At 37.9% G+C, this 23,992-nt stretch overlaps 1 protein-coding gene across 5 annotated transcripts in view; it reads right to left on the bottom strand.

Moving 5' to 3' along the window:
* Nucleotides 1–23,992, bottom strand: part of ZNF407 (zinc finger protein 407) — a 422,744-nt gene that overhangs the window by 381,119 nt on the left and 17,633 nt on the right. For 3 of the 5 annotated variants that reach the window (XM_073213230.1, XM_073213233.1, XM_073213235.1), the window contains exons 2-3: nt 12,556–17,264; nt 7,259–7,373 (exon numbers count right to left, since the gene is read on the bottom strand). In XM_073213230.1, coding sequence (XP_073069331.1) covers nt 7,259–7,373; nt 12,556–17,218 — 4,778 coding nt within the window. In that variant the 5' untranslated portion in view covers nt 17,219–17,264. Of the gene's footprint in view, nt 1–7,258; nt 7,374–12,555; nt 17,265–17,796; nt 17,945–22,219; nt 22,311–23,992 lie in introns of all 5 variants that reach the window. The other 2 variants (XM_073213232.1, XM_073213231.1) reach the window with 2 other exon arrangements.

Raw genomic sequence — 23,992 nt, 5'->3', positions numbered from 1 at the left:
TATAGAACCATTATCAACCTGTTTTCATTACAAGTATCCATAATCAATAGCACCCCTAATTAAGATTACAAACAGTGAAATTCCCTTAAAAATAATTCCCATGGCCAATTCCCATGCCCCTTAATTCTGAAGTGGTAATTCCCTTCCCACTGGGCTATTCCTCCCTTACTTGCAGGTTTACAGTCCAGGAAACTGGAAGAAAGCAGACAAGCAGAACAAAAGGGAAGAAGGCAGAGGGAAAGGCAGCAGTCAACACCGCAGCACAGCCCCGCGCAATGACCTGGCCTCGCCTGCTGCCCCAGTGACTGTCCTTGTTTCTCAAGCTCCCCTCTGGCAGGGCTGAAGTCCTTATCAGTCCTAAAGATCCCATGCCCCTGGCTGAAGATCCCAGAACCGTGCCCGGAGTGGGCTGCCCCTGGTCATCTGCCTAACCCCCACTCACCTTCCTGTCCAGTGCTACCTATCCGAAGAAATATTTTCAGGACCAGCCAGCAAGACCTAGACATTTCTTTACTTGAGCTTTCTGCATCCATTTGGGGCAGGTATTGTTTTGATCTTTTTAACCCTAAAGACTAACAGCATTGGCACAAATAAAGGCCCATAAATGTTTAGCTAGTATTTTTTTAATCCCCCACTTCACACCATCTAGCCACTTCACACCATCTAGGCCCAGTCTCGCAGTGTCAGCATACCGTGCCGGCCCACACTTCACTACTTGTGCTCTTTTGTTCCCTCTGCTGGCAATGCCCGAAGTTGCCTTGTGAACACCTCCTCATCCTGTAAGCCGCACCCGCACCATAACCTCTCAAGGCGGCATTTCTGGCCGCTCCTAAGCACAGCTGAGCTCACCCCCCTGTGGACTGCTCACCCTGTTCTGACTCATGCAGTGCATCTCTCCCTGTGTCGGTCTCTCCTACTTTGAGCATGTGGCCACAGGGCCCTTGTACTGCTTGGTCAATGGGCCTGCATGAAGAGGAAACTCAAGAAACTGCCCAGTGGGAAATGAATGAATACATAATCAGTGGTTATGCTTCCCTCCTACCTCCATCTCCAACACCTCTTCTTATTCAGTCTTGGACAAATCTGAGGGCAAAATCCCCCAGAAAGTAAAGGACTTTCAGAAACATATGACTAGGAAGAAGGAGGGAAAAAAACAGATTAAAAATAAAAATCACAGTACAGGCAATGGAGACCAGAAGAGTGGCTATCTTCCTGTATTTCACTTTGGGATCAAGAGGGCTAAGGAATCCTGAGATTCCACAAAAGGATTTTAAAGCCACTATGGAAACATTTTAAAATAGAAATAAAGCAAAAATTACTTAACTCACTGATACATGACTTTTTCACCAGAAAAGACCTTAGAGACAGAGGCAAATGAACACCACCATGAAATAACAATGTGTACTTCCTTTCTATTTTCTTATAGGCTGATCATACTTACTGTCTTGCAATAAATCTGTGACCCCATTCTTCCATGTCAAAAATTCAAGAAAGCCCTACAACAAAAGAGAGCCTAGGGTGGTGGTAACAAAGGCACCCTCCTTTCACGGGGAGGACAGGCTAGAACAGCTTTCTTCTAGGTTTTCCCCTCCACTGTCTTAACATTACCCCCAACTCACTCCTGCATTTACCAAACTGTTCACCGGAAAATATCCTAACATCCTATCCAAGAAGGGGCATTTTTTATTTTAATATTATAACTAAGATATCACTTAGATTTTCAAATTACAAAGTGATTTGTATACAAAAAATATAAAGCAATGTCCATTCACAATAGTATTGCAAGGATTTTAACACCACAGGAATCAAGTGACAATGTTAATTTTGTATTTCTCACAGACAGGAAGAGAGGCAAGAGTCATTACGTAGCATTTTTTAAATTTCAAGCTAAAGTCACACAAATTCCTCATTAAACCAAAAGCATTCAAATATTAGATAAAATATGTAACACACCCTTTAAAAATGAAGTATTTTAATGTTAATCTAGATGTTTTTTTATAAAACTGAGAGGTATTACACTTTATATCATTACAAGCATAATTCATGCCACAATATTAAACAAACTTTTTCTATCTATATTTCTTCAACCAAAACAACTAGCTGAACCAAATACTTATTTTATTTGGATACATCTGTAGATATGATGGGTATAATTAATTGTTCAGCTAAAAATGCAATTCCATGGTGCTTTTAATGATTTAGGTATACACAGCTTTAGTTCTCAGAGCAGACTAAAAATAGTGATTTTAATTTATTCCTGCTGCCTACAATTACCCACAACCATGTATTTTTAAATATTTCCAGCCTATAAAAATTACTAATTTTTGCCACTTGTGTTTATCTGCATTTAGACTTTGATTTGGATAAATTAAGCTCTCAAGTGTTCCTTGCTTTATGAAACTCTGCATGTTGTACACTTCAACACAAATAAATGACTTGTACCATTAGAGGTTTAAATAATGTAATGTATTTCATGCTCAGCCTGAAGCTGGATTCCAATGAAGTTGCTAATGCACGTAATGATTAAGTGTAACTCAAATACTAACTGTGTTGTTGAAAACATGACAGGCAATAATTTGGTCTATTATATTCTGCCATTTAATTGCCTAGTACAGACATTCTCTGACACATTATGAAGCAATGATTTACAATTATTCAAGCTGCAAAGGTCAGAAAGTGACATTATAATCATCTACATAGAGATCCCTTCTAATGCACAAAAACTAGGTAATGCCACACACACACAAAAAAGAGTTTTACTGCATTAGTAACTTCCTATTTAAGGTTTCTTAAGCCAACTAAGAATAAACAGTTCATAAGCACATTAACACACAATAGAAAATGTCTAAAATCTTTTCATGAAACAGAGGTGACAGATTTAGAAAATGTCCTTGTTCTCTCCTGATTAGGTTAAGTTATACTCAACTATTGACTGTATATACAAGACACAAGACTAAACATAGGGAAATCAGTCAGGAAGGAACGGAAGTCCTAAATCGTGCTATTAGGGTCTTTGTGAATAATGGCATACAAAAGTTAGGTACCATTTCCTAGGTTTATTGACATCAGAGGCTACTTACTGGTTTTCTACTAACCTTTTTTTTTTGGTAAATAGTCATGAAATACAAAAATTTAAGTTGATCAGTTTTACCCCCCTCTCATCCTAAAGAAAAGACAATAAAATCCTCACTTTTTTAAGCACTTATTTCTCTCTGTTACACTACTAACATGTGCAACTTGTACCCACTCAAGGGCAATAAATTAGCAACACTAAGAACAATGGGGAAAATAATAAAATTATTTTTAAAACAACACTTTAATATGAGAAAAGTGAAACAGATAACAAAAAAAAGAGAGACTGAATGACAGAATATAAAAGTAAAACACTATATAAGCAATTTCTTTGAAAAGAACATAAATCTGAGCAAAAGCAGAAAACCAAAGTGGCTGGGGGCTGGAAGGAGATAAGGTACAGTTATTACATGCTAGTGAAAACAATCTGGAGAGAAAACATATACATAAAAGTCAGTAAGCAAAACAACACATATTGAAAATAAAGAAAAGGACAGTGCAAAGGAAGGAACAGTGGTCTCCCACTACTGGTGCAATTTAGTCTCATGACTAAAAATGCTTTTAATCTCAAGTTCACCATTTATACAATGGGCATGACAAACATGACATAAACAATCTCATGAAACTATGAGATCAACAAATGAAATAAATGTTAATTAAGGTGCACACTACATCACAGCATGGCATAAATACTATTCATTATTAAAAGTGTTATACATACTATTATGTGTGTGTGTACACACACAGACAAAAGAGTATTAAATTTAAATGAAATTAACAAAACATAGTGTTTATAATGACTCTCTTAAGCCACTGAGATTTACAGGTTGTTGATCACTGAAAAAACAAAGGTAGAAATCATGAATTTAGTAAATATATGTATTTAACCTATTTTTAAACATATGCTCCCCAAAAAATTATTAACTTCTGAAAAGAGATGCTTATTGTTATTTCTTATTCCCACCTCGACTAAGCCCTATGTCAGAACCACGGCACATTTTCATGTTAACTATCCATCAAGTGCTAAGTATTCTATAAAATTCCTCTTCAGATCACACTCAGACATAGGAAAAACATTAAGAAACTGTACTATTCAAAAATCTCCTAAAAGTGAAGGGAAAATAAAAGGCTTTTCAATAAAGTTATCTATAGCACATTCTTAAAACAGGAATCGCAAAGCAGTATGTTTTTTTTTTTACCATGAAATGAGCAAATAAACCAGGGGTAAACAAAACTTAAATCCTGAATTTGGAATCCTAGCTACCCCACAAGGAATTAGACATCTAATACATTCATTCTTTTGTCAAACTAACTTAACTTCGTGATATATTATAGCTAAGATTTCCCAATGAAGGGAAGAAAAGATACCTTAAAACTGAGCTTAAAGAGTCAAAGAAATTCAGCATTGGTCCAAACAAATGAAATAAAAGTTTTAAAAGCAGTTTTTGTTAAGGAAGTAGGTAATGCACAACCCTTAAACTAAGCTTAGTAAAAAATGTAAGATAGATATCTGATGAGCATCTACAGTCTTCTTATATAAAGATCCATAAAGATATGGAAAAGACATCAAATAACTACAAATAAACTCAAACATTAATATTGAGCTCAAATCAACAAAATGCAGTTTGTTGTTTCCATCAATTTCACCATAAAAGTTTTTTTTTCAAGAAAACCAAGAGGTTAGAAAGAAAAAGTAGTACAACATTGTAATGATTTCATTTTTAAAATGTCCCTGCCCCACTATTTTTACGTATTATACTCAAACAGAACTATATGAAAAAGTTTATTTCTTACAACTCAAATAATGAAGTTATTAATAAAATTCTAGAAGCAAGAGACTAAGATACTAACTACTGTAGAAAAGAAAACAGAGTGTAGGACCTTCTGTTTGTGACAAAATTATAGAGTTAATGTTCCTGAAAGATCACTTCACCTTTTAAAGAATAATTTTTTAAATGGTAAAATTTATAGCAATTAAAGCTAATGAAGAAATGCAGCATGAGCTGCTTATGTTCAGGAACTAATAGGTCCACTGAGCATTTGTAAGATTATTTAGCCATCAATGATAATGAATTGACATTGTCAGTAATGTTAATGTACCAATGCTCTCTACTACCACTAATCTGATAGCCAATTTTTGCATTGTTTTTATAATTTTCACTTTAGTTTTTAACCTACATACTCTCCTATCCCTTTGAAGTACATGAAATACAGAACAACCTATGATGCTTTCTCTTTAGCATGAAAGGGTATATAATAATTATTTTTCTGTTTCAACTGCACAGATCAATCGGCCTTCTTCAGTTTACTGCAATTCCTCAGAACTTTTAGCTTCACTGTGAAAATATCTACTCTATAAAAATTTTTTGTTATAAAACTATTAACTTTACTTTAACAAATTTCACTTCAAAAACTTAGGAGAATTATTATTTCAGTCTAATAAAATTCAATGACTACCGTAATTCTAAAGGATACAATTTTGGAATCTAGATTTTTTCCACCCACACACATACATGTAAGACTTCTATGAAAGAGGCATAAAATACAATATGTCTGTACATGCTTGTAATTCTTTATCTTGGGAATTAAATATATAAACCAGTGGTGCAACATTTCAGTTTTACATAGTAAACAATGAGCTAAGCAAAGTGGGCATTGTTCAAATTATGCACTCAAAGCCAATCAACCATGTATTATTTTTTATATTTCTGAAGAAGTTTCTTCTCTTTCTACAGTCTTAGAGACACTAATAAAAAATAAATGTAATCAGATTTATAATAACAGAGTATGCAAAAGCTGTTTACTTATTTTGTAAAAATGAGGGGAAAAATGGCTTACTGCCATCTTAATAGCAAATTTCTACTGGAGTCAGGGCCTTCCTCTTTCCTATAACTCATAGGGTAAAAACAATAAATAAGATATCTTTTAAAATTCCAAGACCTAGAGCAATTAAAATGAACCATTTGGCACTCAACCCTTGCAGCTAAAATCAGTGCAACAAAACTCATTCTCCCACTAATCTTCAGGGGGCTTTAGGGCAAAGGTTCATCTTCATTTACTTTAGCTGCAAGTCACTGAGCCATCAATTCTGCCAATGAATAAAAGACAGACTATGTTTAATAAAAGTGCTTACAAAGTTCTCTGTAAAACTGTATTAAGGATCAAAAACTGCAACTGCATCCTGGGATGAAATGTACTGTCCAGCAAAAAACAGAAGCTGTTTCTGACTTAAAAGATCCTTACATAGTAGTGCCACCCAAAAGAAGCTTCCACTAAAAAAATTAACCTAAGGTGACCTGTGCACATTCCCTGATTAAATAGAACCTGCAGTATTTTGTAAATTGACCATACGAATTATAGGGTTTCTCAGGTTTCATATTAAGTGTTTGCATATGATGCACTTATTAGTTAAGTTTCTCTAGCATAACATTAAAATACATTTTTTAGTCAGAAGTAGGATATTAAAAGCTACCTTTAAATGTCCTATGATATGCCATAGATGTCATGGCACTTTAAAACCTTTTAAACATTTCTGCTAAATTACTTAGTTTTGCATTAAGGCATCTCAGTGCCTCCTATTAAATGCAATACATTTGAGTGACAATTAAACACTGTGAATGATTCTCTAAAGGAAAGAGATTAACTAAAAAGGGAAACAAGTTTTGAAATAAAGTTACACAAAAACATACATTATATTTTTTTGAGCTTCATCTCTGCAGTAATCAGTACTCAGTTGTCTGAAATTAAATCTTTCTGCTTTTTGTCTTTATAGAATATGTCCAATGGAGCCAAAGAGTCATTCATGTGATTAAAATTAAAGTAGTATTGCAAAAGAAAAAAATACATATACACTCCTAAAGCTATATTATGTATTTTTAATGTCTTTAAATGGAATTTACAGTTCTCTCTGGCAATGTGAATGAACATCCTATAATTTAGTCAATTTACAGATTACAGGTTCAAATTGACCTTGTAGCCCATAAAATTGCTCATCTTCAGTACAGGATTAGAAGTGGGAGAAGAATGTCATAACTGTATTTAAGGAATTTACCATAACAATGGAAAGGAGGATATGCATGCATAATTTTAGCCACTCTCACTCATATCAGTTTTGAATTCTGAAACAATGGATCTCGTGCGCGTGCTTCCTAGTTCACCACGGCAGAGATGGTTTCAATTTACTCACCCACAGACATGACACTTGTATTCCCTCATCCCAAGGTGCCTTTTGACATGGTTTCTGGCATCACCAAGCTGAGCTGTTGCAAAATGGCATATCTTGCACTTGAATGGTTTTGATCCTAAGTAAATTTAACATAAAATATGATTTGAATTTGAATTTGAATAATACATTACTGATAGTTTAAAAAGAGGCCTAGATCTTAAATCATACTTTAATCTGTTTACAACTTTCTGCCCTCAAAATGGAATACTGGCACTCCTTTCTAACTTGAATACCTGCATTCCGTAATTATTCCACCAGAAGCCTTTAATGTTTCAGTGAGTGTTCCTAGCTTTCAGTAACATTTCTAAGATTTAAAGGTAAAAATGATACAGTTGAACAATACTAAGTAGATGAGATGAGCTAAACAATCTTGAATATTTTTCTTCCAATCCACAAAAGTATCTTTTAAAGCCACTCAAGATTCAAAGTGGAACATTTTAAAAACAAATACAGAGCAGGTGATATTTTTTAAAGTAAATTTATCATCAAATAAATTTCTCAGCGTCCACCTCATTTCTTCTTATTTCTGCTTTGAATTTATTTACATTAATAATGCTAGTTCAGATTTTTTTCTGAAATACTATTCCCCCAAATGATTCAATATATTACTATTTTAATAGCATACAGTGCAAGAATATACAGTAGATAAATTATTTGCTTTTATGATCATTGTAGAGTCAAAAACCTGTGTTGATTCTGCAAAACACAAGTGCTGACATTTTGGCCATTATTCATGTCAAGAACAAAGATTTCAACATAAAAAACATAGTACTAAGAATTTTTTTTAATTTCACAAACAAATAAGATTAACCTCCTCTCAAAAATAGGAAAACCAAATTATTTCAGAGTCAACAAACCTAGTGTCAGTGACAGATTGTAACTGGAACATAGTTACAATAGAGAATCCCCTACCCACATAATGAGAAGGAGCATCCTTTTAAATTCTAACATACATACACCATTTTCCAATTTTCTAACCACTACACTTTCAAGTAAGTAAATCAAAATCATAAAATCAGTTTAAAGTCAGTACAATTTTTCCAGATTTTTTCATATCATGTTTAGTACCTATTTGGTGAAATACCTCTTCTAATCCAGTTAGAATACAAAATACATGAACTTTAATAAATATACAAAAAGAGCTCACATTAAACAATTGCAATAAATCATATTTGATCAATGAACCTTCAGGCAGTGTCCTTGGAAAAAACATCCTCCAAGAATACTTTGTTGAAATTGAAGCACTCAGTAAAAAATTTTAGAGTCTTAAATTTCAATTCAGTTCCCAAAAGCTGACAAAAAAGTGAAGCATTTAATTTTAATCTTCTAACAGAAATAAAAAAGTCAACAGTACTAAGCACAGGCAGACAAGGTTGAATATTGCACAGTTCAATGACAATGAAGCTGGATCTCTTAATTCTTCCATTTCTACTGTTAGGAGTAGATGTAAAATATATTTAGCACCTGAATGGTTATATCTAGTCAGCTTTATATGTTTAAATGTCAAAAGCAGGTTGAGACTGCAGCTTACAGCAATCACATCCTATCAATCACATTAGAAACTACAGTTTATTTAAATGATTCTGATAAAACTAAGCCTATCACTACTTTGAAACATTTCATCTTGACACAGAATTCTATAAAGGGGCTTGTAAAAGAAAAGAGTGAGAAGAACCAATTTCCCTGTACTTTAAATGAAAATGCATTAAAGATAATAAGGTAATTAGGAAATTATTAATTAACAGTAACATCAGAACTCCAAACAAAGATAAAGCTCTCAACATTTGTATTACAATTCTGGTGACAGGATTTATCGTAAGTTTTTGTCTTGCTTGCACTGCGCTGACACTGGGACGAGTTCCTCCTTGTGCTCACACATGTGCCACACGGGCCACAGGGGCCCAGCATAGACCTGTCCGGCCTGAACACAGCTCCCCCGTGAGGAACCCTAATTCCTTCAGGTCTCAGCGATGGCTGCTAGTGTGCTGACAATGCATAAATGAGTTATTTTGTTGACTTCTTTCACGCCGAAATCACTGAGTCCCTATTTTTCATATCTTCTATTCAGAGTAGACTGCTAACATCCCCTTTCTGGGTCATAAAAATTCAAATACTAGGGGATTCGAGGTAATACATTCCTGTGTAAGGAAGAAAGCCCCTTTTTCTCTAACTGATGTTCCCACTTTTAAGCTTGCTATGTACATCCCACAATGAATTCAGGCATGGTGTCCACAAGGCAACATTTGTAAAACCACACATTTCTGAATTTGTCTGTCTCACAGGTATATTGTGATTATTATAAACTGTCGATATTATTTTAAATAGCTTCATTTCTTAGGACAACATTATCCTTAGTAGGTTTTTCACTTTTAATTTCACCTGTGAAAGGGAAAAACAAACGAGTCCCTCTAGCTTTCTCACACCTTACAATTTTACCAAAATAATTTCAAAGGCTTTAAAAACTAAGTCTTCCCTCAGACCTCCACAGGCGTTTCAACATCCCCCACTGCTAATCGCTGAGCATACAGGGATGTGACATTAAGATAAAAACAACAACAATGTAACCTTAAGTCTTAAAGAATCAAGTAAGAGGTATAGAATCCACCTAATGCTTCTCAACAACGGCCTCAATTCTACAATCCTCCCTGAACGCTGAACACATCCATCCTTTCCTTTCTTCCTTCCGTCCTTCCCTTCCTTCCTTCATCCACTCAACAAGCAACGCTGAGATCCAAGGCAGGGTGGGGCCGTGTTCTCACTACGCTTGAAGTGAGAACTGTCACATACGGAGTTACAAACATGCCCTGTATTTTTTCAGGGAAGTTATCTCCCTGCACGTGGACGTTTTCAAACAGCGTAAGTGACCAGGGCACTCAGAACACGAAATGAAGGGCTTCGTACAGTCTTCCGGCTTGATGACACCTGCCATGTTCAATGGAATGAAAGCTCTGCCTCACAGAATCACGCAGGAGAGCAAACGGAGCGCCTTTTTTGTACTACTAATGTGCTGAGAAGGGAGATGCCGCTCTCCCTGGTCATGCTGATGGCTTCATACCAGCAAACAACAGCGGAAATCTCTGGGAGGGCTTTTTCCTACAATCCTTGATAACCAAAACTCATGTATTTCTTACAGTATGGCTTTTATCGTGCTAAGGGTGAGAAGAAAAGGTTACACAAAACATATAGTAAATCACAAAATATGAAAACAAGGATTGGAAGAGTAAGCCCTTTTCCAGTTAACCATTAATAACAGTCCCTGCATTACTATTTCATGGACATAGCAAAGTATCAGAAAGGCAATTCATTTTAAGATGCCCCAAGAAAAAAACTCAGATTAAACCTATAGAACAACTTCCTCAAAAAAGTGACTTGCAAAATTGAAACAGTAGACTGGCATTGTGTTCTCAGGAACCATGCTCTCTGCGGTGTTTGGGAAGACAATAAAAATGTACTTGCTGATAAGTCCAACCCAGGATGCTAACTTTTACTAAATGTTACCATCAATGATGTAACTTACATAAGTAGGGTTACTTTGTCACATATTGATAGTTACCTCACTTTCACATCCACATTAACTTGATTTTAAATGCAATTAATACATATAGTCAAGGAAGACTAATGGACTACATTCTGCACTTAACCTGGTGGACATTTTCAAATGGCACAAGTGACCAGTGCAAACCTATTTTGCATTGTAAACGACTAAATAAATCTTAATGGATTAAGAATGATCAGCTATCAACACACAAGGGAAATTAAGTGCTGAAATGCCTACATTGATTATTTTAAATTATTAGCCTTACTCTGTTCTTGAATTTGTATGCTTTTAGTGAGCTTTAACACATTTACAAGACTTATTGACTATAATTACAAGAGAATTCAAGTAATGGACACATCAATTATAAGCAACATGTCTTGACCAGACAGTTGCATAAAGAATTCTAAAAAGAGCTCCATTAGCATCTTCCCCTTAGTTTTATTCAGTTTTATCTGCCTTACGAGGGCATATAAGAAAGTACTTATTTTCTGCACATGTGAACAAGCCTAAGCTCTAAAACTGTTATCACTTCAGAAAGTGCACAGCAACACTGTCCTGACAGAGGGATTAAAACTGCCAACAACTAAGAATATGAACTTACTCCCCAACAATGACTCCACAACATGGGAAGAGTTGGAATTAGGAGCACAGAGTATATATTTACCTAGACTAATCTTATGTGGGTTACCCTATCACTTTTTCAATGAAAAACTTTTATCTATCTTTAATCACCCTAAACTATTATTAATAATGTTTCATATTATTTCTTCCTCCTTGTAACCATGCACTAAGTTTCAAAAACTGCATGAATTTAAAGTATAGCTTTAATAATAAGCCATTATTTAAAAGTACAGTAAAATAAACCTTACAGTTTTAATGAAAATATGTTCATTGAAATGTGAATTTATTATTCAAATCCACTCATAAATTCAACCATGGAGACAGAACTTGTCTAAGCAGAGCACAATGATTTAGAAAAGCTGTCTATTTAAAATAAAGAATGTATGGCAGGTTTATAGAAACAGTGCAGTGAATTTTTACATAAATTTAGAACAGTGGCTTATGCATTTTACACAAAAAAAAATGTTTAAAAATAATTTCTACCTAAAATTAAACATTAAAATGGAACATTACATGTGACAGCATAGAAACGAAATCAGGTGCTACCTCAACGAAAACCAAATCCCCAGGACATGTTAACTTTGAGAAAGTGTTGACTAATTTTGATTGCTGAAAGTAGAATCTTACTGCCTAAGAGTTACACTTTTAAAGATAAATGATCTGACAACGAATATTTTTAAATCCCTAAAACTGTAAGAAGATGTTATTATTTCATTCTTCAAAAGCCTTCCGAAACCCAAAGTGCAGTTTTCATAGATACCTTAAAACTAAAAAATTGGAACTTCGAAACAACTGAAAAACTGTGAAAGACAGGAATTTAAGAAAGGCATCAGAGGGGGCTAGGCTTTCTGATAAAGTTACAAGAAGTTTGTCAAAAACTCTGCCTTTGGAATCACTAAGGCTTAATGACACCTCAAAATGTTAAGTGTCCACAGTGACTCCTGGCAGATGCAAGAGCACCACACGGCAGCGCGCTGCAACCTGGCGGGAGGCCAGCAGGCAGTGGGGAAAGGCCTCCACATCTAGATGGGCACAAATGTCCCAAACGCACCACCCACCTGCACTTTATAGGTAAAGAGGTTTATGCAGTTTTACATACCTGTATGAGTGCGAATGTGTGCAAGAAATGCCATCGAATTGCTACTTCGGCACATCTTCCCACAATACTTGCAGACATTTCCCTGATTTTCCTCTCTCTCACGGTTGATTTGCTCTGTGTCTTCCACTATGTATTTATTCACCTCCCGAAGCAGTTCCTCATGCTGCCCTTTTATATGCAGGAATAAATTCTGTTCAGAATCAAAGGGCTCTGTACACTTGACACATTTAAAGGTGGCCCCTCCCTCTGGAAGCTCTTCGACACTGGCCTGCTCATTTCTCATATGCCCAGCACTGGCCAAATGCTGATGCAGGTTACTCTCTGTATAGAATGATTTTCCACACAGTAAACAATGGAAGTGTTTCTCTTTTGTGGGGTGCTTCATAGCTATGTGAACATTCAGTCCACTCAAACCATCTGCTAAGAAGCCGCAATCATCACAACGAATTCGTGTGGATTCACCAAAGGCACTACCCTCAGATTTCTTCTTTCTCACACCTGGGCCACAGTCTTTTAAAGGCAACTCACTAATTCTTACTCCTGTTGCTATGAGACCCTCTTCAGACCGGTCTATCAATTCACCACCGTCAGGGTTCTTTATTCTGATTATGGAAGAATCAAACCGGCCCAAACTGTGCAGGGCCTGTCCTTTATCATCAATACTGATTACAGTTTCATAAGCATCATTACTTTCAACTGTGCTATCAGAAACTGGACTGTCCTCTTCCAAAATAATTTTAGTTTCTTGCTGGGAATTTATCAGAATTTCCTTGCCCTCCAGAATGGGATCTTCCGGCATATCTTTCAGACCCTCAGGACTCTGCACACGTCCAACTCCGCTCTGACAGCCGCTGACCGGGCGCAGCCCTTCTCCCACCACCCTCACCGCCACGGCGGTGCTGCTTCCAGCTGGGTGCGCTCCATCACTTCCTGCAGGACACACGTGTCTGCCGAGGCCTTTACCTGCCTCATCCCCAACATCTCCACTGCTCACACAAAGTCCATCCAGGTCACTGATGTCATTCAACACACCACGGTTCTTCTTTGCTGTCTCATAGTCCAAAGCTGAGCTTCTTGGATTTTCATTCTGAAATTTGCTGGGGGAGCCATCCTTAGAGGGGATATTAAGGGACACCATCTCCTCAGGTTTCAGAACTTTATCCTTGATGGCGGGCTGTTGGAAAGTTTCACAGAAAGAAGGATCTTCACTGAGATTGGATCCTTCAGTCTCAATTTCTACAGAGTCAGGGGCACAGAGCACTCCAGACATGGCTAAGTTCGTACCGCCATCCAAACCAGAACGAGCAGCAGCACCACCAGGCTTAAGAGTCTCAGATGGAAGATCTGAAATTATCTGAAGTTCTTCAGGATTTTGTGGGTGCTGCTCTTCAGGTATGTTTTTGGACATTTCTGCAGAACTTGCTTCCACATCAGGGGAGTTCGGGTAAGACTGCCTTTTCATCTTGTGTCTTTCTGTTGCCGCGTGCCTAGTCATCTCTCGACAAGTCACAGCGTAGTAATCGCATGCCATGCAGTAAAACGCAAACTCTTTTGTATGTTTCCGCTTTATGTGCAGTTCTAGAGAAGTAGAGGAGTGAGCGCTGAACTCACAGTGCGTGCACTTATTATCACTCACATCTGTGACATCTGTCTGGGAGCAAGCACCGTCCTGCTGGATAAGGTCCTCTGGTTCCAGAGACAGTTGTTCCTTTGTATCAGTAAGGCGACTATGACCTTCCCCACCCACAGAATGCATTACATTTTCAACGTCAACTGGATGTCCATGTTCTACTACTGGCTTTTCTGAAATGGAGATATCTGATTCACCTGACTTGCTGGTATGTTCGTCTGAAACGACTGAATTGGGGTTCTTTCTACAGGCTTCAAGGTTACCCCCTTCGGGGCCAACAATGATATCTGAACTTTGTTTTCCATTTGCTTCTACTTCTACACGTCCTTTATGCTTCTTGGTAGCACAATGACGCTCCATATCTCCCTTAGTTACTGTATAATACTTACACACTTTGCATAAATAACTATATTGGTGACTGTGTTTTCGTCTAATGTGAATGGTCAAGTTTGTAATACTAGAGGCCAAAAGACCACAGTGTGAACATGTCCGTGAGATGTTACCTTTCGGTCTCCCTCTCTTTGGAGTGCTGGTCAAAGCTACTTCATCCTCTTTGGTGACCACACCAGGCTGTGACAGTTCCTTGGTAGTGAGCATGCTCTTGTCGAGATAGCAATGTTCCTGGAATTGCACACCTTCTATATGGCCTTCCATCCTTCCATTTCCAGAAATGTTAAGCTCTTCTTTTTTGTCACTTGTACCTATACATATCCTTTCAATACATTCTTCAAAGCTTAAGCCAATATTATTTTTCTTAGCATTTTCAAGATGCTTGCTTCTCTTAATGTGTTTCTCCATTCCTTCCTTGCTCAATGAGTAAAGATTACATGCTTTACAAAGGAAGTGATAATCTTGACCATGCCTGAGCTTTATGTGCCTTGTGAGAACAGTGGAAGACCTAGTCTTATAAAAACACTTCTTACATTGAAACTGAGGCCTACTCGAATGCCTTACTTCACTGCCATGGCTTGCCCTGGGCTTGGCAGGTTCTTTCTGGGATGCTGCTTTTCCTGACTCATTCAGACAATCTTTCGTGTTTTCTGATTCTAAAGTACTTAAAGGTAAAGTCTGTAACACCACATCGTTGTTAAATGATTGAGAGGTCTTTGGCTGAACCAATAAACAAATGTGCTTCTCAGTTCTTTTGTGTTCTTCCATGTCTTTCTCAGTCAAGAACAGGTTACAGGAAGTGCAAAGAAAACCCATACTATGTCTGTCCTTCATGTGGGCTCTAAGATTTATTTCATTCATGGCAATAAATGAACAGCACTGACAACTGAGGCCAGAGGCAGTGTGCTGGTGCTGGTTATTGTGCAAATGCTCATGAAAGTCCCTTTTCGATGTGCTAGAAAAGTCACATGTTGCACAGTACAACTTCATCTCTCTTGCTTGGCACCTTTCCACATGTTTTTCCACCTCTGTCCCATTTGTAGCTATCTGACCACAGTCGGAACAAGAACACATCTGGTGGTCAGAAGCTGGCCTCGCTGTCAGCGAGTCAAAGGAATGCAGAAGATGGGGATTTTTGTCCTGCCTCGAGCCCGGCGTCTCTGCGGAAGGCACGCGCAGACGGTGGGCATTGCCACTCACTTCTGCATGTTTGGGCATTGACTCTGCACCACTTGCTTTCATCTGTGCCCTGAAGTGTTTCATATACATCCTCTCAGTTTCATTAGTGCCTCTTTTGCTAATTCCTAAAAGATTAAACCTTTTCTTTGCCTGGCCTTTTAAGGCGAAACTGCCAGCTCGTCGTCGGAAGCTATTCCCCAGCATGAGAACGCTGCGCTCGACTCTTGGTCTTGCGGCCGCACTGATACTGTGTGCTGTCTGTAGGGTCATTTTGGTAGATTCCAATTTTTCTAAGAGACCCTCTGAGGCTACTAAAAGCCCTAAGTTTTTACTCTGGTTTCCAGGATTTCGAGTTCCATCCAGGGGGACTACACTTGCCTCAACAATCTCTACTTCCGACGCAGAATTCCCAGACGGCATCATTTCAACAAGCAGCTCACTGCTACTTCCACTCTGTTTAGAAATGCTTCCTCCGAAATCTTTACATTTGCTTCCAACATTCTGTGATCCTTTTGAATCACTATTCTTTGCTATTGGTTTAGAAGCTCTTGGTTTTGCACGAACATTTTTTGTTCCCATGGTACATGGTTTCTTAGGAAAAGGCTGTTTTGTTAAGATCTGTACAAACCCTCCACGAGCAGCAAGATTCTGACGCCGGAGATGTGTTTTGCCAAGATAATGTGCATTCAACAGGCTTTCATCCACACACTGAAAGCCGCAAAGATCACAAGAGAAGACTTTCTGTGGCCCGTGTGCCTGTCTGACATGCACGTGTAAAGCCGCACTGCTCTCTGCTCTGTGGCTACAGTAGCAGCAAACATGTTCCTTCGACTGTTGCATGTGACACTCAGCGTGTTTTTCCAAATCAGAGCAAGAAGAAAACAAATGACTACATATGTTGCACTTGAGAACTGTATCTACATTTCCAATGGTACAACTAACACTAATCTCTTTCAGGGGGTAAGAAGATTCTCTTTCCAGATCCAGGGAAGCCCCTTCCTGAGCCGACTTTATTTCAGCGTCTGTTTTCAGAGAAACAGTATCAACAGTACTGAGCCTGCAGGGAGGGAGGAAAGCATTGGGAGGACATGTGCCTCCATCTGCACAGTCCTTCGGGAGGACCTCCTTCCCTGCCTCATCTATGGGGACACCCACTCCTGGGACTGTGCTCTCAGAAGTCTTTACCCCATGAACGCTCTGCTCTTCTGACTTTACGGGCTCTGCCTCAGCTGCTAATTTCATTCGTTTGGAAGCACATTTATTTCCATCTTCCACCACAACACTGTCAATGTTTGATGATTCTGAAAAACCTCTTTTGCTTGTGGGATTCTCAGAGGAATTTGCTATCACATCAGACACAAGCCCATAATCCCCACCATGGGAGGAAATTTTTCTCAAGTCTTTTGCTTCTTTGTTTACATTTTCATCCTCATCATTCTCTGGTTTCTTCTCAGTATCCATCATTAATAAAGCGATGCTTCCTTCCTACGGCTCACTTGGCACTCATAACCTGAGAAGAAAATAAACATGGCATTAAACCTTTGAACATAAAGACACACAATTTAGTCCAAAGTCAACATAAGGTGATGCAGTGGTTGAAAACAATGTCACAAAATTTGCCTCAAGAGCTCCTCTCTATTGAGATTAATCTGATCACAGGTACAAAGTCCTTATGAAAAGCGTGAGATCAGACTTGGGGATCTGATGTCCACATCACCACACTGCTGACTCAGGAAGCAATGCGATGGTATCTTTTATAGAAAAGGTGATTCTCAACCAGCTTGCAAAAAACTCCCATGTTTCAATTCTCTTTACCAATACATTTCAGTTTACTCCTTTTTTTTTTCAAGAGAGATGCTTTCATTGCAAATCATGTTTCAATAAACCCCCACTCTGTAAAATAAACAAAACTTCTGTGATGCAAATCAGAAGTCAAGCGTTCCCTCCTTAGTGTCCCAGCAGAAGCCTAAAAGTCCCAGAGTAAAAGACACATAATTTAAAAACAACTGCTTCATTCTTTTCCCCTGAGCAAAGAGCCTTACCTCATTTTTCTAAATATATCCTAATTAGCAACATGCATATTCTCATCACATATCACTGTCCAATGCTCAAGTTCTTTTGCCAATGAAAAGCCACTCCTATCCCAGTTGTCAATCACCAGTTTCTTCATCTACAGTCATTTTGTATAGTCTGAAGGTTAATGACAAAGGGAAATGTCAGTGGTACAGCAGAATTAATGAGTAAGTTTAGGGAGGGAGCTTTATTGAATAAAATGTTTTAAAATCAATAATATTGTCTTTATCTTTCATAATTCTCTTTAATTCAATTAAAACATATCATTTTCCATTTACTTCATGCCATGACTGAAATTTTCAGCCAATGCCATTTGGTTTGATGTTAATAAAAAGCCATCATATATTATGGCCTCAAAGCTAATGTAAGTATTTTTAAGTATTTTAACTATTTTTTCCATAACAAAGACAATAAAAGGAAAGCTACTGCTTTGAGTTCTGTTAAAAGTAGGGAAAAAAAATATTTATAAGATAGGCCACCAAAAGCACAAGCACCAAAAAAGAATAAATTATCAAAATTAAAAACTTCAAACTACATTATGCTTCAAAGGCCACTATCCAGAAAGTGAAAAGACAACCCACAGAACAGGAGAAACATCTACAAATCATTATCTGATAAAGGACTTTTCTAGAATACATAAAGAACTCTTACAACTCAATAATAATAAAACAAATCAACTTTAAAATGCTCAAAAGAGCTGAATATATATTCCTCCAAAGATGTACAAATGGCCAAAAGTATAAAAAAACATACACTGTATCAGTAGTCATCAGAGAAATGCAAATCAAAACCATCATGCAGTATCACTTCACACTCACTATGACGGCTAGAATCAAAAAGTCAGTTAATAACAAATGTGGGTGAGGATGTGGAGAAGTGAGAACCCTGATACAATGGTAGTGGGGATGTAAAATGGCCACGCCACTTTGGAAAACAGCTCCTCAAATGAATCAACATGGAGTTACCAGATAGCCCAACAACCGCATTCCTAGACATGTGCCGGAGATGAAAATGTGTCCACACAAAAATTTGTACACAAGTGTCTACAGCAGTATTACTCACAATAGCCGGAAAGAGGAAACAACCCACAACTCCATCAACAGATTAAAGGACAAACAAAACGAGATACATCCCGATCTACACAATGGAGGATCATTCCATCACAAAAAGGAATGAAGCACTAACACGGGCTACAATACGGATGAACCTCGAAAACATGCTAAGTGAAAGAAGCCAGTTCCAAAAGAGCACATCCAGTACGATTCCTTTCATAGGAAATATCCAGAACAGGCAAATCTATAGGGACGGAAAGTAGATTAATGGTTCCCTAGAGCTTTGGGGGTGGTAGGGGTGGGTTCAGGAAGCAGCTGGGTAATAATAAAAGAAACAAGGTTACCATCTGAGGTGATAAAAATGTTCTAATATTTACTGTGATGATGGATGGCTCAATGTCTGAAATACTTAAACCCATTACATTGTAGTTTAAATGGGTGACCTGTATAGTATGTGACTATCTCAATAAAGCTGCTTAAAATAGTCACTTATAATCTACAATACCAAAAGCATCTTGTATGTTACTGCATTGTAATACAACAACATACTGTATCATTCTTGTAAAAGAATGCAAATATAAATGTTCACAGTTTTATTACACTTACAAGATTTTCACTATTTCTTTAGAATGTGTTCCAGAAAATATAAATTTTTAAGAGGTTAACAGATGTTTGGGGGGGAAAAAAATCCCTGCTCAAATAAGCTTAGAAAACTCTGGTTTGAACAAAATTTTCTTTACCACAGGATTTCTTAACACATAAGCATTACCCGAACTGATTTCATTACAGAAGTCTTTTGTTTATAAAAAATATCAAGAATCTGGGGTTTCAAATGAGCCTTCAGAAAATACTCTTTCAGGTAAAGCATGGGCTTTGACGTTTGCAATGGAAGGGAACAGGAAGAAAGAGAACGAGTGTGCACGCGTCCCCAGATGCCACAGGGCCCACCCCATGCCAAGGGCTCCTGGGTGTACACGCTGGAATCACAGCAAAGAACACAGAATCCCTGCCTCGCACCTTAAGGGGTGAGATAATGTATTTTCTTTGAATAGACATATGTCTAATCCCGGACACTGACTTCTGGGCAGGGAGAGTCACAGGGCCAAATTTACTTTCAAGGATGAAAACAAGAATGAAAAAAAACACAAAATCTGTGCAACAGCAGGACACTGGACATCAGGCCCCAAAGGGCACTGATCCCTGAGATGAGACACATACCAGGTGAGTCCCAGCTTACTGCCTGGAGAAAAGGCCAAGCCACAAGACAGGGCCCAGGGTCTCCCAACAGAGCTAAGGGGCAGGTGGAGCCTGTAGGTCGGAGTAAAGGAGAGGAGAGGGGACAGAAAGAGAAGCCCAGAGATCTGCGGAGGCTCCCCCCAGAGTATGCCTCAGGGCAGAGCACACTGCCCTCTTCCAGGAAGCTGTCTCTGGCCCCTTCACACTGTCCTTGGCAAAACCCCCGCCCTAAGGCCATGGCTGCTCAGAGCCCTTCCACAGTGGGTCAGGTTTACCTGTCCAGAGGTTCATATAAATGGCATCACACCGTAAGCCTTTTGTGGGGAAGGGGTGGCTTCTTTTGCTCACCCCAGAGTTTTGTTGCGCTCATCAGCGATGCATTCCGCCTCTTTGCTGAGCGGCGTTCCCCTGTACGGATTTACCACCGCTCTGCGGATGGACGTCTGAGCTGTTTTCCCTTTTTTGGCTTTTATGATAAAGCTGCTATGGATATTCTTGTATAAGTCTTTTAATGAACATATATTTTCATTCCTTTTGTATAAATACCCAGGGTCTTGCTGGGTTACAGAGTAGATGAGTATGCTAAATTTTATGAGAAGCTGCCAGGCTGATTTTCAAAGTTGTTGTACTGCTTTACATAGCCACCAATAATGTCAAGAATTTTGATTCATCCATGTCCTAACCAACATTTGACACTTTCAGTCTTTTAAATGTCCATAATGTCATATTAGTGGGTGTGCATGGCTTTAATAAGCATTTCCCTAGATGGTGCTGAATAGTCTATTATGTGCTTTGTGAGGTGCTTGTTAGCACTTTGTCCATTTCTTCAACCAGTTGTTTATCCATTACTGAGTTCATGTATTCTGGATATAAATCATTTGTCAGATACATATTTCACAAATATTTTCTCCCTTTCCATTACTGTTTGTATTACTGTTGTCTTTTGATAAGCAGACATTTTAAATTTTGATGAAATCAATTTTTATTCCTGTTCTGGCCATTTATGTGTCTAGTTTATTTTCTGTCTCCCCATGACAGAATGGAAAGGCATGGTTTATTTTATCCACCGTAATATCCCAGGAGCCTTGAACAATTCCAAGCACATATAAGGTACTAGAATGAACAAATACCTCATTGTGATACAAGAAATGTCTCCTCTCTAAGTATTTATAGATAAAATAAGAAATGTCTGAGGTTTTCAAATAGCCCAGGAGAAGGACAAAGTGAAGGTTATATACTGATAGTGATTAAAGCTGAGTGACAGTCACATGAGGATTCAACATACTATTCTATCAACTTTTATGCATCTGTATTGAAAGTATCCATAATATTTAAATTTATTTTAATGCTTAGTCTAAAATGGCATGAATTCTTTTCCTTTTGATGATGAGTCCAATCATCTCTTACTCTTCCAACATTGCTGTGGCACATTACTATGTTACCTTTACTGTGGACACTAGCAGGAGTCCCTCTTCAGAAATACAAGGTACAGAACACACAGGCTACAGCAGAGAATACCCACACATGCATGTCTATTCAGAGTGAATGTTCTAGTGATGGCACCTGACTCATATATTTTTAGAGACTAAAGAATGACAACTGCAGAGGAGCTGAATAGACAGTTCTCTAAAGAAGAAATTCAGATGGCCAACAGACACATGAAAAGATGCTCTACATCGCTTGTCATCAGAGAAATGCAAATTAAAACCACAATGAGATATCACCTCACACCAGTAAGGATGGCCACCGTCCAAAAGACAAACAACAAACGTTGGCGAGGTTGTGGAGAAAGGGGAACCCTCCTACACTGCTGGTGGGAATGTAAATTAGTTCAACCATTGTGGAAAGCAGTATGGAGGTTACTCAAAATGCTCAAAGTAGAAATACCATTTGACCCAGGAATTCCACTTCTAGGAATTTACCCCAAGAATGCAGCACTCCAGTTTGAAAAAGACAGATGCACCCCTATGTTTATCACTGCCCTATTTACAAGAGTCAAGATATGGAAGCAGCCTAAATGTCCATCAGTAGATGAATGGATAAAGAAGATGTGGTACATATACACAATGGAATATTACTCAGCCATAAGAAAAAAAAATCCTACCATTCGCAACAACATGGATGGAGCTGGAGGGTATTATGCTCAGTGAAATAAGCCAGGCGGAGAAAGACAAGTACCAAATGATTTCACTCATCTGTGGAATATAAGAACAAAAGAAAACTGAAGGAACAAAACAGCAGCAGAAGCACAGAACCCAAGAATGGACTAACAGTTACCAAAGGGAAAGGGACTGGGGAGGACCGGTGGGAAGGGAGGGATAAGGGCGGGAAAAAAGGGGGGGGCATTATGATTAGCATGTATAGTGGGGGGGGGCACGGGGAGGGTTGTGCAACACAGAGAAGACAAGTAGTGATTTTACAGCATCTTACTATGTTGATGGACAGTGACTGTGAATGGGGATGTGGGGGGGACTTGGTGAAGGGGGGAGCCTAGTAAACATAATGTCCTTCATGTAACTGTAGATTAATGATACCAAAATAAAATTTTAAAAAAAAGAATAACAACTACATTAATATGCAGAAGTAAAATAATAAGATCCTTTATTATCTTCTATACAATGGCTCCAAAAATTCTAAAACAAAAGAAAATATTTCTACATTTATTATTTCCCAATTGATTTCAATTAACAAAATAGTTTAGCATATCATTATATCAAGAAAGAGAAAACATTCGACAAATATATATTGCGTGCATACCATACGAAAGGAACTACAGTGACACAAACACATTCGTTGCCCTCACCAGGCTCATATTCTATTAGGAGCAGGGTGACCTTACACAAAGAAACTCTAATACAGGTCATATATGTTCACATGTGTGACACAGACCAAGATCTACAGCAGTATAAATGAGCAAGGGGTCATACTTCCAAGTCAGGTATTTGGCTAACAACAGCAGAAATACCATTTGAGCTAAACCTTGAGGAAACTAAAACTGTTTTATTCTTTTGTTGAGAGAGCAAGCAGTAACAGCTAAACATCTCAAGTACAATGAGAGGGCAAGATTGTCAGCAGTCCAGAGAGCTAGGGCTTGGCTTTCCACTCAACAGCAACTCAAAACAAGGGCAGATGGTCAACCAAGACCACCACCATACAAGGCTCTGAATCAAGAGTTGTAATTTATTCAGTAGTGTCAGTGGGAAGTCACCAAAACACAGCACTGCTTTAGGAAGTTTAATTTTTCAGTATGTAGGAATTATCACAAGCAAAGTCTAGAAGCAGAAAGAGTGAATTCTAACAGTTTAAGTTATAACAAAATGAATCAGTAGGTAGCAGTGCAAGGTGAAAATGAGTGTCAGATTTCTTCCCACAGGAAGGGTTCAAGGTTCAGAAGACCTAGCAAGTGTTCAGATTAAAATAATAAGATACATTAAACCAAATCTTCCTAAAGCTTATGTTTCCTATACAAACTCACCAATTACCATCCAACATATGCGCTAACTGTGCAACAAAGCTTTCAAATACTCAGTTCCAGTTATAACATCTATTCTTATCCAAATGCTCAACTATTCCTCAATTTTTAAAAAAATAAGTTGCATTTAACTTTATTATCTTCAATTTTACCTATAAATTATTAAATCATCCAGAATCTGTCACAAAAGAAGGTTCATGCTCTAACTGAAATGGTCTCTGATATCATTTAGAGAAAAAAATGTTGCATGAAAGAAATCAACACACTCACATGCTTTTTAAGAATAATAAAACAAATCAATAGCAGCCTTCTGATGACACCTGGTGGCCATTTCTCACAGGAAGTTTCAGCATTTTAAGGAAAATATTTCAGGAACTAGTGGAGAAACGCAACAGTTTTATTCAG

This window comes from Manis javanica, chromosome 9 (assembly GCF_040802235.1).
Source record: "Manis javanica isolate MJ-LG chromosome 9, MJ_LKY, whole genome shotgun sequence".
NCBI lineage: Eukaryota > Metazoa > Chordata > Mammalia > Pholidota > Manidae > Manis > Manis javanica.
Note: the sequence above shows the minus strand (reverse complement) of the source record. Positions and strands in the feature narration are given on the sequence as shown.